The 16048-nt window shown below is 37.0% G+C and overlaps 1 protein-coding gene across 4 annotated transcripts in view; it reads left to right on the top strand.

The window, feature by feature from the left end:
• The window catches only part of LOC115218241 (fatty acid hydroxylase domain-containing protein 2), a 42392-nt gene extending 26596 nt beyond the window's left edge, over positions 1-15796 (top strand). For 2 of the 4 annotated variants that reach the window (XM_029787970.2, XM_036508363.1), the window contains 6 exons: positions 4473-4646; positions 6431-6534; positions 8676-8797; positions 11622-11827; positions 13946-14218; positions 15531-15796. In XM_029787970.2, the coding sequence (XP_029643830.1) occupies positions 4477-4646; positions 6431-6534; positions 8676-8797; positions 11622-11827; positions 13946-14218; positions 15531-15711 (1056 nt within the window). In that variant the 5' untranslated portion in view covers positions 4473-4476 and the 3' untranslated portion in view covers positions 15712-15796. Of the gene's footprint in view, positions 1-4298; positions 4345-4470; positions 4647-6430; positions 6535-8675; positions 8798-11621; positions 11828-13945; positions 14219-15530 lie in introns of all 4 variants that reach the window. The other 2 variants (XM_029787969.2, XM_029787968.2) reach the window with 2 other exon arrangements.
• Positions 15797-16048: the final 252 nt, after the last annotated feature.

Here is a 16048-nt window from a genome sequence, read left to right as displayed (position 1 = left end):
TTTGTGTGTGTGTACATACATGTTAGGTAACCAGCACATTAAGCTTTGAAACAAGCTACCAAGTGAACCTCTTCATGCTAAAAATAGCAGCAAAGTTTCACTCGGATGATACCCTACTATCGTAAACAAGGAAGAAGACATAAGATAAAGTAGTCTGTGGTATACAATACCTAAAAATAAATAATGGATGGTCATTGCTTGAATGCCTTTGGTTATAGGTCTGTTTACTGAAGGCCAACCTGGAGCTCACCAACATCCAAAAAACAAAACAGTCATTTCATGTATTTTAGATGTTACAGTCTGCTGCCATGGCAGGGTACCGCTTCAAGGGTTAAGTCAGACAAATCAGCCCCAGTACTGGTACTTAGCCTATCGGCCCCTTTTGCTGAACTGTTAAGTTATGGGGGATGTAAACAAACCAATGCCAGTTGCTAAGTGGTGGGGGACAAACACAAAGACAACACACATACACACATTTACAATGGGCTTCCACACAGTTTCTGTCTACCAAATTCACTTCTCACAAGGTATTGGTCAATCTGGGGCTATTGTGGAAGACAGTTGTCCAAGATGCTGTACAATGGGAACTGAAGGTGCAGGTATGGCTGTGTGGTAAGAAGCTTGTTTCCCATGGCACCTTGGGCAAGTGTCTTCTACTGTAACTATGTGCTGACCAAAGCCTTGTGAGTGGATTTGATAGACGGAAACTGAAAGAAGCCCGTCATATATATATATATGTGTGTGTGTGTGTTTGTGTCTGTTTGTCCCCACCACCATTGCTAAACAACTGATATTGGTGTGTTTACAATCCTGTAACTTAGCAGTTCGGCAAAAGAAACTGATGGAACAAGTACTAGGTTTACAAAGAATAAGTCCTGGGGTCAATTTCTTGGATAAAAAAAACCTTTAAGGCAGTGCTCCAGCATGGCTGCAGTCAAATGACTGAAACATTTAATGAATAAAAGAATGGCTAGTTTTTCAAGGGAATGCCCTAGCATGGCCTCTGTCCAAAGACTGAAAGAAGTAAATGAATAAAAGACTACATCATAGGATTATACAATTAATGGTTAAATTTCACACTGTTACTCATACTCTGGCTCTAAGTTTAAAAATAACTTTCTAATTTATAACCAATTAGGTGATAGATTAGTGGAACCATTAGAGCGTTACACAAAATTTTTGAAATATCTAATTAGGCTCTTTACATTTTGTGTTCAAATCCCACCGGAATCAGCTTTGCTTTTTATCTTTCCTTCTAAGGTCAGTAAATTAAAGTACAAGTCAAGAACTAGGATCCATTTAATACTTCATTAATACAAAATGGTGAGCTAGCAGAATCATTACTACATCGGGCAAAATGCTTAACATTTTGTCTGTCTTCACACTCTGAGTTCAAATGTAACCAAGGTTGGCTTTGCTTTTCATCCTTTTGGGGTAGATGAAATAAGTACCAGTTGAGCCCTGGGGCTGATGTAATCGACTTATTCCTTCACCCAAAATTGCTGGCCTTGTACCAAAATTTGAAACAAATGTTTCATTAATACAAGGCGGTAAGCTGGCAGAGTCGTTAGCACATCAGGTAAAATGCTTGGCATTCCAAGTTCAAATTCTGCTGAAGTCGGTTTTGCCTGTCATCCCTCCAGGGTTGAGAAAATAAGTACCATTTAAGTGCTGTGGTTGATGTAATTGACTTTACTTCCTAACCCGAAATTCCTGGCCTTGTGCCAAAAATTGAAACAAATATTTCATTAATGTATCATAGATGGGAGTGGAATTATAATAGGAAGAAGATTCCCATGATATTTTCACTAAATCTTCTCTTAAATTATTTCATTATTGTATTTGGTTTTTGTAAAATCCTTGGTGCCAACACATGCATTAAGGCATATTTTGTTGTATCTGAGGAGGGTGATTATGCCATGATGAAGACCGGGAGTAGAGAGAGCATGTCATTAATGAGGTCACAAATAGTGACAAAATGATTCTGGCAAACATCACTGATTCTTTGATTGACAAAATGATTAATGAATTAATCATTTAGCTAGTTGGTTACATAGTTAACCAACTGACAAAATAGATAATAAAAAAGTGAAATAGAATCAGATTGTGTGTTTATTATTGACATGATGACCTTCTCAAAAAACAAATGAAATAATTATCTTAAATGTTTATGGTACTCTCTTATAGTTTTACGGAGATGTACTTGCATAGCAAGTGGCCTGATCTGAGATCGTGTGCTGGAACGAAAACAATTGCAGTGTGGAAGGTGTTTATAAGCCATTTAAGGTGTTTATAAGCCATTTAAGAAAAAAAAAAAAAAAAGTGGAAATTTTACCGGTGAGTGTGTTAAATAATAAGGCCCTAAAAGAGAATGACTCTCCCCAGACACAACAGAATATGCTTCAACACACGAACTCATATAAAGAATCTTGCAAACCAAATCCAAAAACGAAACACATAGTTTTGTTATTGAAAAAAAAAATGTCCAGGGTAACTTTTTTGCTTTTCTAAGTAAGTTATTAAAAATTATTTTAATAACTTTTGTTTGGGAATGTACTCAATAAAATTAGTATCCCAAATCAGTGTGTTGGGCTCTGTATAAACCTAGGTTAAAAACAACAACTAAACAAACAAATAACTTTTTGCAATAGTATAAATGCAACAAGTGAAAACATGGCATTACTCAGCATTATGAATTCAAGGAAACTAAGAAATAATTTTCCAGAGAAAATTGGTTGAAAAGTGTTTTGTTAACTGAAGTCAATGCAATGTTCTATATTTAGCTCAAAAAGATATTGTGATGGTTTGGGAGGAAAAAATGTAGTGTGGAGAAAGTGTGTGAATAAAATGGGTACAATGTTGGGTGTGTATGTTTATATGTGTGTATACGTTTATATTTGTGTGTGTGTATACGTTTATATTTGTGTGTGTGTGTATATACATATATGTGTGTATATCATCATTTAACATCTGTTTTCCATGATTTATGTGTGTGTGTTTGTGTTTTTATACACACATACACATTATATACATATATAAGAGCAATATTTTCCCAATGTTTTTTGTAATCTTATACGGAGTTTAGAAGCTTTTCTAGATTGTAAGTAGTATTCTGCTAAATCCAAACCTTACACCTGTGTTTTCTTTTATCTTTCATCTAAAAACATCAGCAATTTTTTTTCCTTTTCCTAATAGATAAAAAAAAAAAAGTAATATCATATTTAAAATATAACAAAACAAAAAGCAAGATCAAAAGTAAACCCATAAAAAAGAAAAAAACATAAAGTGAGAGTAGATTAATATTAATTTCCCTCTCAGAGCAAGCAAAAAGAATCTTTACATGGTTGCTCAACTTGCTAGAAACAACAGCCAAATCTTCCTGAAATAGCACATTAATGATATGTAAAAAGGAAGGTCACATTGGATAATGTTGTTCAAAATAGCCTTAAAAAGACTGGATAGCCTTGACAGGATTGTTTTTGATCATAGGTTTGCTCAAACAGGGCTGGGTTAAACAACAACACAAGTAATGCGTTTTATTTGTTTCTTGTCAAAGATGTATGCAATTTTGTAGTGTGATTTGAAAATGTGATCTCACATTGATAGAGTACCTCATCCCACCCATAGCTTGTTAATTAAAAAAACAAAGTTTAATCTGTTTATAAATCATAAAGGTCAAAATATTTAATGTAACATTAACTGGTTGAGAAAGAAATTGCTCTTACAGATAACTTCTTTGAGAAAGGAAGACATATTCTTCTGCTAAGTAAGCTGAGTTATGTTGAGATCAATGTTTCCCCTGAGAAAATGTAACTCTAAGTCACATTTTATCTTAGGATAATATAGCCTGTAAATTATCTTACATTAAGATAACCCCTAAATTAAGAATTTTGCCCTGAGTAATGTAGCATGGAAATTGTGTGTGTATACATATATCACCATCAACAACAAACAAACATATATGCCAACAACAAACACACTGGTTCTGTTTCACTTCTTTATTTTCATTAGACAATTGATTAACCAATTAACTAATCAATTGCTTGATTGATTGTTCAGTCACTCACTCAATCAACTAGGTTTGTCAAAGATCTTGTGTTACCATTCCCAGCCTCGTCAATGATACACTTTCTCTACTCTGGGTTTGCTGTCATTTACAAAAGAACACCAAAGGTTTTATAATTTAATGAAAACATCATTGAAGATTTTGTAATTTGTATGCAACTAAGCATTCCCTTTTTGAGCACAAAACAAAAAGAAATAAGCAAGATTAAAAATGAGATTTACTGTATTTTCAGGCACATAATTTGAATTTTTCTGACCAAAATTTACAGCCAAAAAAAGGTAGGTTGACTTGTACACCTAGATGTCTTTAGAATGATAGTGATGATGTTTGAACGTTTACACTATATTCTCTGATGACTTGTATGCCAGAAAATTTTAGTTATATTTTCACATTTTTATCTTTACAGAATAATGGCTGATTGTAACACAAAACCTGGACCCTGTATCGCAAAGAAAACTCCTGGGGGTCAGCCAGCAGAGAAAATGAATTATTCACAACTTTTTGAGTCTGTAAAGAAAGCCGCTTTTGTTGTTGGCACTGCTTTGCTTGTATTTGCTGCAGCTAGAAACACTATTACATGGTGGGTTTATCATTTTTTGATTCTTTCCTTCCTTTTTCGTTATCTTTAAAAAAAATTTTTTTACTTGTTTCAGTCATTGGACTGTGGTCATACTGGGGCACCACCAGTTCTATTTGCTTTTATGCTGCAAATTTGTGAACTGAACAACCCTTAGTCTTTTTGGTTCAAATTTAAAGGTGACTTATCGGAGGACTTCATACATCAGGCAAAGTTGCTTTTTCCTGGGATAGAAAGTATAAGCGATGAGGTATACAATCAAGCCTCGATCGACATTGAAAATACAGCTGCATTACTCAGTGGGAATGAATTGCCCTCATGCGGTTTGCATAAACCGCTGCATTCAGAGTCAAATTTACTTTGTACAGCTCTTTTGCGAGAGACGTCCTACGACACAGATGCCCTTGCCAGTTTCGTCCTAGAAACCGAACCAAAGCTTCTTCTGACTCAATGGCATGTTTATACTATTGTGACTGAAAGGTGGTTTGTTTTTTTCTTGATCCTCCAGGAGGTACAGGCAAAACCTTTCTAATGGAGCTCATCCTAGCGAAGAGCTTTGATGCAAAAGAGCTTTGCAGTTGCGGTCGCATCTTTGGGGATTGCTGTAACTTTGCTGCCTGGCAACAGAACTTCACTCTCCACCTTTAAGTTGCCCCTCAATTTAACTAAGTCAAAACACCTACCTGCAATATAAGCAAGAACTCTGACCAGGTCCAAATGCTGAAACACTGTCAGCTTATTGCGTGGGACGAGTGTACTATGGCCCACAAGGGAGCCTTCGACACATTAAACAGAACCCTTCAGAACAGCTGCAGTCTAGATAAAAATTGATGCAAATGGAACATAAAATCACATTTACAATTCATGCATTGCTAGCCAATATACTGATATGAAACCGACTAAAATAAGAGTCTATCATTTGTAGAATTTTTTACAAGTAACTCTACAAAGTAAAGCAGCAATACGAGGGGCTGCTGAAAAGTTCCTGGCTTTTAGGGTATTGCAAAAGGCCCTTGTTGGAGGCCCAACATTCCAAGATCTTTTAGAGGGGTTAGAGTAACTGAAGGACTGCTGCAATAAGTGTGTGAATCTGAGAGGGGAATACTCTTTTACTCTTTTACTTGTTTCAGTCATTTGACTGCGACCATGCTGGAGCACTGCGTTTAGTCGAGTAAATCGACCCCGGGACTTATTCTTTGTAAGCCCAGTACTTATTCTATCGGTCTCTTTTGCCGAACCACTAAGTGACAGGGACATAAACACACTAGCATCGGTTGTCAAGTAATGCTAGGGGGACAAACACAGACACACACATACATATATATATATACATTTATACGACAGGCTTCTTTCAGTTTCCGCCTACCAAATCCACTCACAAGGCATTGGTCGGCCCGGGGCTATAGCAGAAGACACTTGCCCAAGATGCCATACAGTGGGACTGAAGCCGGAACCATGTGGTTGGTTAGCAAGCTACTTACCACACAGCCATTGAATAAAATCACAATTAACTGATCCGCCTGTATTTTATTTACCCAAAACCAGGAACTTTTCGACACTCCCTTCTAACTAAACAAAATAAGCCAAATTTGGTTCATTCTACAGAGAAAGCCCTGTGCTTTAATCACAAGGTTTTTTTTTTTTCATCTATGCAGCAAGGCTGAATGTATGTTAGTCTATCCACACACACTCTTATTCTAGTTATTCTTGATATCACTTTATGTATGTTTTTGCTTTTCTGTTTTCTCTTCATTCTCTGACTTATGAAACTGTGAAACACTTTTCAGGCACATGCAAAGATTTTGGGGTGCTTCTGGAGACTTTTGGCAAACAACATGGAACAACATCTATAGTTTGTTCAATGAAGATGAAATGTTAGTTGGTGTTGTAGGTAAGTTCATTGATGTGAATTTTGACAGATGGTGGTGGGTGGGGCTGGGCAAATCTTTATAGGGCTCAAAAGCTTATTTCTTTTTTCTTTCTGTTATGAAACAATAAACTAGATAAGAAGGTAGAAACTTCAAGAGACATGAAATGGTTTCTTTTTCAATGATGGAACTTGAAATGGCTAAAGCTATAACAACATGTAAATCATCATCATTATTATTTAAAGTCTGTTTTTCCATGCTCTCATGGGTTGGCCAGTTTTGACAGGAGCTGGCAAGCCGGAGAACAGCACCAGGTTTCAATTGTCTGTTTTGGCATGGTTTCTGTGACTGGATGCCCTTCCTAATGCCAACCACTTTACAGAATGCAGAGAGTGCTTTATACATGTCACCAGCATGGTTGCTTTGTACATGGAATAAATCATCATCATCATCATCATTTAGCGTCCGCTTTCCATGCTAGCATGGGTTGGACGGTTCAACTGGGGTCTGGGAAGCCAGAAGGCTGCACCAGGCCCAGTCTGATCTGGCAATGTTTCTACGGCTGGATGCTCTTCCTAACGCCAACCACTCCGTGAGTGTAGTGGGTGCTTTTTACGTGCCACTGGTACAGGTGCCAGACGGGTCTGGCAAATATATATATATATGACGGGCTTCTTTCAGTTTCTGTCTACCAAATCCTCTTTCAAAATTTTGGTTGGCTCAAGGTTATTACAGCTGAGGACACTTGCCCAAGGTGCTGCCATGCAGCGGGGCTGAATGCAGAACTGTGTGGTTGAGAAACAAGCTTCTTACCACATAGTTTTATCTACTTTAAGTTCTATCATTAAAAAAAGTTTAAAAAACAACTTGATATTGGTTTCATGAAATGAAGGCCCAGCAACTTCTTTCCCTTCAGCTGTCACATCTTGGCTGTTCTGCTGAGACATGGATGGTGAGACGAAGTATGTATCTATGTCTGCTTTTTGCCTACATGGGTACTTATAACAATTAGTTAAAATATGGTACCTGTGCTAAGTGATACTTGCGTTCATGTGGTGGCTGTGTTTCAATAAGCTTGGTTAGAGTCAGACTGCATATATTTACAGTTATATTATAGACTAGACTAGAGTCAAATTTCAGGTATTTAAGGTTACATATAGACTGGGCTAAAGTCGAAATGTATATATTTACGGATATATATATATATGTGTGTGTGTGTGTGTATAGACCGGGTTAGGGTCAGTGTATATATTTACAGATAAATATAGGCTTGGTGAGAGTCAGACTGTATATATTTACAAGATTGAGCTAGGATAATTCTGGTAAGAATAATACTTATTTAGGGGTTTCTAGTGTATAGAGGTTTTGTTGTATGAGTGTGTACACACACACACACACGTATATGGTGGAGGTTGTCAACAGGTATAGATGTTAGTAACAATTTAAAAATTAATCAGTGTTTTTTAATGACTATCTTTACTTTTTTTTTTAATTTTTGTGACTGCTATAACTTCTATTGGTGAGAATTCTGTTCTTAGAAATCTATGAAACAAAAGCCTGGGAACAGGGGTTGCATGGGGGTGTAAGCACACACTCTTAAATTTTACAGATTTTTTACGGGTATGCAGTAATATATATTTGGAAGATACTGGAAGGAATTGTGCCAAATTTTGGCATTGAAAGCTATACCAATGCCAGAGTGGGACAACACTGCATAGTGCCAAAGGTCCCAGTAATGCCATCATGCTTCAGGACCAGTTACTGCAACAGCCTGGGTTTCAAGGGCCCACAGCTTTTTAATATTCTTCCAAAGAGTCTGAGGAACTTTCACAAAGTAGATGTAGGGGTTTTTAAATCAAAGCTGGACCTCTTCCTGTCGAGAGTCCCAGATGAACCTACCTCACGGCAAGAGGTGCAAATGAGGGTAGCTATATCAAACTCCATGCTTCACCAAGTGCCACATATTAGAGGAGGCTCTTAGTAATAACAGTATAGCAAAACGGCAGTGCATCAGCATGGCCACAGCTCTGAGCTGAAACTAGAGGGTATAAAAAGAAAAATTGTAAAAAATTTCAGACCTGGGTTTGCACCCTCCTAAGCAAATAATATATGCCATGATGAGTTATATATTTATTTATTTCTCTAACCACCTTCGTTATTTCAGGAACAACTATGTTTACATTTACGGTATTTTGGTTGGCAAACAGTTTTCTTATATTTTTGGATGTCACTGGTATGCCTTCGTCATTGTTGCGCTACAAAGTCCAGCCTGATAAAAATACCCCGGTAAGTATTATGCAAATGAACTTAAATGCCCTTGTTTAGTATCCAAACTTAATCCCGTATATTATTTGCACCCTGAAACGTTCTGGTTTAGCCCTTTAGTATTCAAATTACTTTGCCTAGTGTAATGCTTATTTATTCACATCAGTTTTAATTAGTTGTGCATTATCTTGTAGCTTTGAAATTTCAATGATGTGTTTATTTTTAGAATAATATTGTAGGAGTGGCTGTGTTGTAAGTAGCTTGCCTACCAACCACATGGTTCTGGGTTCAGTCCCACTGCATGGCATCTTGGGCAAGTGTCTTCTGCTATAGCCTCGGGCCAACCAATGCCTTGTGAGTGGATTTGGTAGACGGAAACTGAAAGAAGCCTGTCGTATATATGTATATATATGTATGTATGTGTATGTTTGTGTGTCTTTGTTTGTCCCTCTAGCATTGCTTGACAACCGATGCTGGTGTTTTACGTCCCCGTCACTTAGTGGTTCGGCAAAAGAGACCGATAGAATAAGTACTGGGCTTACAAAGAATAAGTCCCGGGGTCGATTTGCTCGACTAAAGGCGGTGCTCCAGCATGGCCGCAGTCAAATGACTGAAACAAGTAAAATGAGTAAAAGAGTAGGTAAGTGGTGTGAGGGGCCAGATCTGGTCAGTTTGGACATAAAACAGGGGAGAATATTTGAGCCAGGTCTGGCCAGTTTGAACATAAAACAGGTAGACTATTTGAGCCAGGTCTGGCCAGTTTGAACATAAAACAGGTAGAATATTTGAGCCAGGTCTGGCCAGTTTGAACATAAAACAGGTAGACTATTTGAGCCAGGTCTGGTCAGTTTGAACATAAAACAGGTAGACTATTTGAGCCAGGTCTGGCCAGTTTGAACATAAAACAGGTAGACTATTTGAGCCAGATCTGGTCAGTTTGAACATAAAACAGGTAGACTATTTGAGCCAGGTCTGGCCAGTTTGAACATAAAACAGGTAGACTATTTGAGCCAGATCTGGTCAGTTTGAACATAAAACAGGTAGACTATTTGAGCCAGATCTGGTCAGTTTGAACATAAAACAGGTAGACTATTTGAGCCAGATCTGGTCAGTTTGAACATAAAACAGGTAGACTATTTGAGCCAGGTCTGGCCAGTTTGAACATAAAACAGGTAGACTATTTGAGCCAGGTCTGGCCAGTTTGAACATAAAACAGGTAGACTATTTGAGCCAGGTCTGGCCAGTTTGAACATAAAACAGGTAGAATATTTGAGCCAGATCTGGTCAGTTTGGACATAAAACAGGTAGACTATTTGAGCCAGGTCTGGCCAGTTTGAACATAAAACAGGTAGAATATTTGAGCCAGATCTGGCCGGTTTAAACGCTAAAGAATTAATGACATTGCTAGTCAAATACTTTTTCTAGTTGAATAGGATTTAATACTCTGTATATTCCTGGCTACTCTACCCTTGATGTGAAGTGTAAGGGAGAAAGAGAGAGTGAGAGAGTGTGTGTGTGTGTGTGTGATGGGATGGATGGGGTGATACAGGGAAATTTGTGAAACTTGCCAAAATATGCCTCATTGTTTATAGATACAAACCACTTTATGGTTTACAGCTGTGTTTGAATACTTCAAGCAGAGTTACAGATTTTTTCCCCACCATCTTCTTCTCTCTTAGATACATGTATCCTTCTTGTGATTATTGAATACCACAGATGCAGACATAGCTATGTGGTTAAGAAGTCTGCTTTGCAAGAATGTGATTTTGGGTTCAATCCCACTGTGCAACACCTCGGACAATATGGCCCCAGGTTGACTAATGCTCTGTGAATGAAATTAGTAGATTGAATCTGTATGAAAGCCCATTCTGTGTATGATCTGTGCGCTTGCTTACATTCTATGAATACTTAAGTGAAAGTTATATGTTGATATTAAACCTGTGTGTGTGTGTCTACCTTTGTGTATGTGCTTACATTCTATGATGTTCTCATGAAATTTTATAAGCAACAACTTCATTTTGACTTCTCCTGTCAACAAATTGTCCTGCAGCTTCTTGCTCTTGAAGAGAAGTGGAATAAATATCCCTTGCATGAAAAATTTTGAAGGATTAGTGACAGAAAGAACATCCAGCTGTAAAATAATGCCTCATGAATAAGGCCTCATCCAACATGTGCTTGCATAGAAGAATAGAACATTAAACGAAACCCAGGAATTATAAATTTTGTTGTCCCTACATACTAAAATAAATTTGTCATCATTGATGTGCAATAACTATTATACTTGATATACCGCACTGAGGAAACATTTTTAGAATTAACTTGCTTCTTGCAATTTGTTTTAGAATATGCAATATTGGCATTCATTCACACACAAAACAACAACAACAACAACAACAAAACTTTATCGCTCATACTCGGACAAGAAACCTTTGTTTAAAACATTAAATGTCCCCACAATGCATGGAAACTAATTTCTTAAATTTTGAAAAATTTCATACTGTTATCTTTATATATAAAAGAGAGGTTGTGTGTCTGTCTCCTACGATTTAGATTCCTAACTACTCCCACATTTTGCGGTGCAGTTTAACCAAAACCTGGTATCTTATAGTTGTGATTCATATCAAGCCCTTCTGGGTATTAGCGCACATCTACGATGAGTCTACGATTTAAAAAAAAATTTACCATAATTTTTTTCCCATTTTTAATGCATTTTTTTGCTATTTTTTGGCTATAACTCTCTAAAAATGCTTTATAGTTATTTCCCTTACAAACCCGAGCAACGCCAGCCGATACTGCTAGTTAGATATAAACTATTTATTTTCAAATGTCTTTATTCTCTTTTCAGCTTGCAATGAAGGATTTGAAGAAAATTTGTCTGAGAGCTTTGTTTAACCAAACAGTTGTTGCCCTGCCAATGAGCTTTTGTACTTGCTTAGTTATGAAATGGAGAGGATGTCCTGTTAGTGGAGACCTGCCAACCTTTCAGTGGGTTCTCTTGGAAATTGCCGTATTCACTCTTATTGAAGAACTGGGATTTTACTACTCCCACAGGTAAGTGCCTGTTACCTTGTACTCGTTTCAGTCACTGGATTTTGGTCAAGCTGGGGCACTGCCTTGAAGGATTTAGTTGAACAAATTGCTCCCAGTACTTTGGTATTTATTCTGTTGGTCTCTTTGTCAAACTGCTAAGTGACAGGGGCATAAACAAACCAACACCGGCTGTCTAGTGGTGATGGACAACAAACACAAAGGTGCACACACACACATGCAATGGGCTTCCACTCAGTTTCTTATTTCTTTATTGCCCACAAGGGACTAAACAAAGAGGGGGCAAATAAGGACAGACAAAGGGATTAAGTGGATTACATCGACCCCGGTGCATAATTGGTACTTAATTTATCGACCCCGAAAGGATGGAAGGCAAAGTCGACCTCGGCAGAATTTGAACTCAGAACATAACGGCAGATGAAATACTGCTAAGCATTTCACCTGGCGTGCTAACATTTCTGCCAGCTCGCTGCCTTATTTCGCCTTGTTTCTGCCAGCTTGCCACACAATTTCTGTGTGGTGTCCACACAGTTTCTGCCTACCAAATCACTCACGGAGCATTGGTCAGTTTAGGGTTGTGGTAGAAGGCACTCGCCCAAAGTGTTGCACTGCAGGTCTGAACCTGAAACCACATGGTTACAAAGCAAGCATCTTAACCACACAGCCCTGCCTGTAAGTGTTTATGCTTTGAATTTATATACTTTAAGACTGACATGAAAGTTTAATAGACTCTAGACTTGAATCTCTTACATTTTATAACTGCCCATCATAAAAATGAAATAATTTTGAATTTAAGCAATTTATTTTTTACTTCTTTTGATGAAGAATGTTCCAAATTGACATTTTAATGAACTTTATGTACTTGAAGTTGAGGTTTCTTTTCTCTATTAAAAAAATATCTCACAAAGTGCTGAAATATTCAAACTGTTTTTTTTTCTAAACTCACAGTTTTTCTCTTTATTTTATTTAATTTTTTTACATATCTTAATAGACATTTTATACTACTTGAATTTATCCCAAAGTCTTTTGTCTGCTGCTTTATTGAAACAGTTTTTTTCTTTTCACCTATTTTTTAGTGTTGGATAGCATTTATTTATTAAATAACATTTATAATATATAAAATAAATTTAGTTTCAGAAAAGACAAAAATAAACTTCATTATAGTAGTTTAGAGTAAAATAACATTGTTCTCAATTTGGTATTATTCTGACAAATTGAAATTATATTTTGGGTGACTATAGTTTTGAACAGCACTTAAAAAGCATTCAGTCCTCACTGTATAATGGATGGCATTTGGAAGGGCATCAAGCTGTAAAAACCATGCCAAAACTGACCTTTCCTGTGCTTGTGCAACATAAAAAGTACTCTGTCCACTCTGCTGTGTGGTTGGTGTTAGGAAGGGCATCCAGCTTTAAAAACTGCCAAAACAGACACAGAAATCTGGTGCAGTCTTCTGCCTGGCCAGCGCCTGTCAAACCGTCCAACCCATGCCAGCATGATGATGATGATGATATGTACGTATGTGCAGGTATTGCTGTGTGGTTAACAAGCTTGCTTTCCAACCATGAGATCAGGTTCAGTGCCCAGAGCAAGTGTCTTCTAATATATCTCCAGGCTGATCAGAGTCTTGGGAGTGAATTTGGCTTATGGAAACTGAAAGAAGTCCATCATATGCATTCATCCATCCATAGATACATACATACATACATACGTACCTATGTATCTATGTGTGTGTTGCCTTTTGTCTTGATATCATGGATTAAAGGAGCATTTCCATCTATCAGTAGTGTCCCTTATTTCCAGTCTTCTATGAAAATGTATTCAGCTGTGTAAAAATATTAGCAGGCTTGGAAACAAAGGCATTGGCACATGGAAAATCTACCTTGACGCATTCCTTCTGACCGATACTAGCATGGAAAAGTGGATGTTAAAATAATGATAATGATGATGATAACAATAATGTAAAAAGAAGAGATGTGTCTATCGCCCTATTTTCAGTGGGGTGGGTGTTATCCTATATTATAAATGTATGATATACTTTTAAAACTAATTTCTATTATCTATTTTTATAATTAACTTCTAAATCAAATCTATTTAATTGTATTTCATTTTTATTTTCAGACTTCTGCATCACCCAGCCTTATACAAATACGTTCACAAGATACATCATGAATGGACTGCTCCAGTTGGCCTTGTATCTGTCTATGCTCACCCACTTGAACACGTCATGAGTAACATGCTGCCACCAGTTCTTGGACCCATCATTATGGGATCTCATCTGGCAACATCTTGGCTGTGGTTCGCTCTGGTTTTGCTGTCCACCACAGTAGCACACAGTGGTTATCATTTCCCCTTTCTCCCATCACCTGAAGCTCATGATTTTCATCACCTCAAGTGAGTAAAGTAATTTCGTCATAAGCTCTAGCAATTAACCCCAAAAATATTTCTTTGGTTGAAATCAAGTACCATATTTGATGGTGTATAAGACCCACATTTTCCCACAAAGATAATCTCAAAAAACCACCCTGGGTCCTATATGTGAAGTTGGGCCTTTTTTACATGCTTTAATGCACTAACCATGTGAAGGTTTGTCGTCACTTAGTGGTTAGGTTATTTGGCTCACTAGCAATAGGTCATGAGTTCAAAACCTGATGGTGCAATGTGTCCTTAAGCAAGACACTTTATTTCATGTTGCTCCAGTCTACTCAGCTGGCAAAAATGAGTTGTACCTGTAAATCAAAAAACCAGCTTTGTCACATTCTGTGTCACACTGAATTTCCTCTGAGAACTACATTAAGGGTACACATGTCTGTGGAGTGCTCAGCCACTTGCACATTAATTTCACAAGAAGGCTGTTCTGTTGATCAGATTAACTACAACCCTCATTGTTGTAACCCCTGGAGTGCCAGTTTAATGCACTAAAAACTTCTTTTTGCTGAAATAGAGGTAAGTCTAATATTTCTGTGTGTCTTTTATGCCATCAAATATGAAAGACATTGGAGTTCAGTTCTATATTTAAGAGATGAGGAATTATGTACATTATTTACATTATTTACATTTGACAGATGTTTGTCCTCATCTTGTTTGTCGTTAACACGGGCATATGGCGTAGTGGTTAAGAGCGTGGGCTACTAACCCAAAGATTCCGAGTTTGATTCCAGGCAGTGACCTGAATAATAATAATACCAACAACAACATCATCATCATCAAAAAATACCTTAGGAATGAGAATCTGGGTTCGAAATTTCCCCAAGACACCCGATGAAGGCTGGAGGGTATATCAGCCAAAACGTTGTTTTAACAACAGACAAGATGAGGACAAATATCCGCCAGATGTAAATAGTGTATATAAGTGAAGCTATCCCAATTGAATAAATGTCTGTATGATACAGACATTTATCTAATCTAGAAGGCGGTGAGCTGGCAGAAACGTTAGCATGCCGGGCGAAATGCTTAGTGGTTCTGAGTTCAAATTCCACCAAAGTCAACTTTGCCTTTCATCCTCTTAGGGGTCGATAAATTAAGTACCAGTGAAGTACTGGGGTCGATCTAATTGACTGGCTTCCTCCCACAAAATTTCAGGCCTTGTGCCTAAAGTAGAAAACATTTATCTAATCTAGTTATTCTTCTCCCTTACCCAAAATCTATTTGCATTCCATCAAAACCAATAATTCTAATCAGCTTTTTTTTTTTCAATTCTTATTAGGTTCAACCAAAACTATGGCATTCTCGGAGTCCTTGATCGTCTTCATGGCACCGATAATCTGTTCCGTGCCAGTCCTGCATATGAGCGTCACATTCTTTTGCTTTCTAGAGTACCCATGTCTGTGCAGTACCCCGATTCTTCACCTAAGAAATCAACCAAGAATGAAGAGAAAACTGAATAAATAAATTAATTAATTGATTAATTAAAAAAACACAAATAAAAGAACCAAATGAAAATGAAAACACAAAGAGAAAGCTAAAAACTTAATGAAAAAATAATCCCAGGAGTCTAGAAGACCAATTATATTATTGTTAAATCTTGCTTTCTCTATTCCTCTTAAAATGTGTCCCAGCACACTCCATTAAAAAACAAAAAAAGGCATTGCTAGCTCCTGCCACCAGTCATTATCTTGAATATATATATATATATATATATATATATATATATATATATATATATGTGTGTATATATATATATATATATATATATATATATATATATATATATATATTATATAT

Source organism: Octopus sinensis, linkage group LG13 (assembly GCF_006345805.1).
Source record: "Octopus sinensis linkage group LG13, ASM634580v1, whole genome shotgun sequence".
NCBI classification, from domain to species: Eukaryota; Metazoa; Mollusca; class Cephalopoda; order Octopoda; family Octopodidae; genus Octopus; species Octopus sinensis.
The sequence above is the reverse complement of the archived record's forward strand: the minus strand, read 5'-3'. Positions and strand labels throughout refer to the sequence as shown.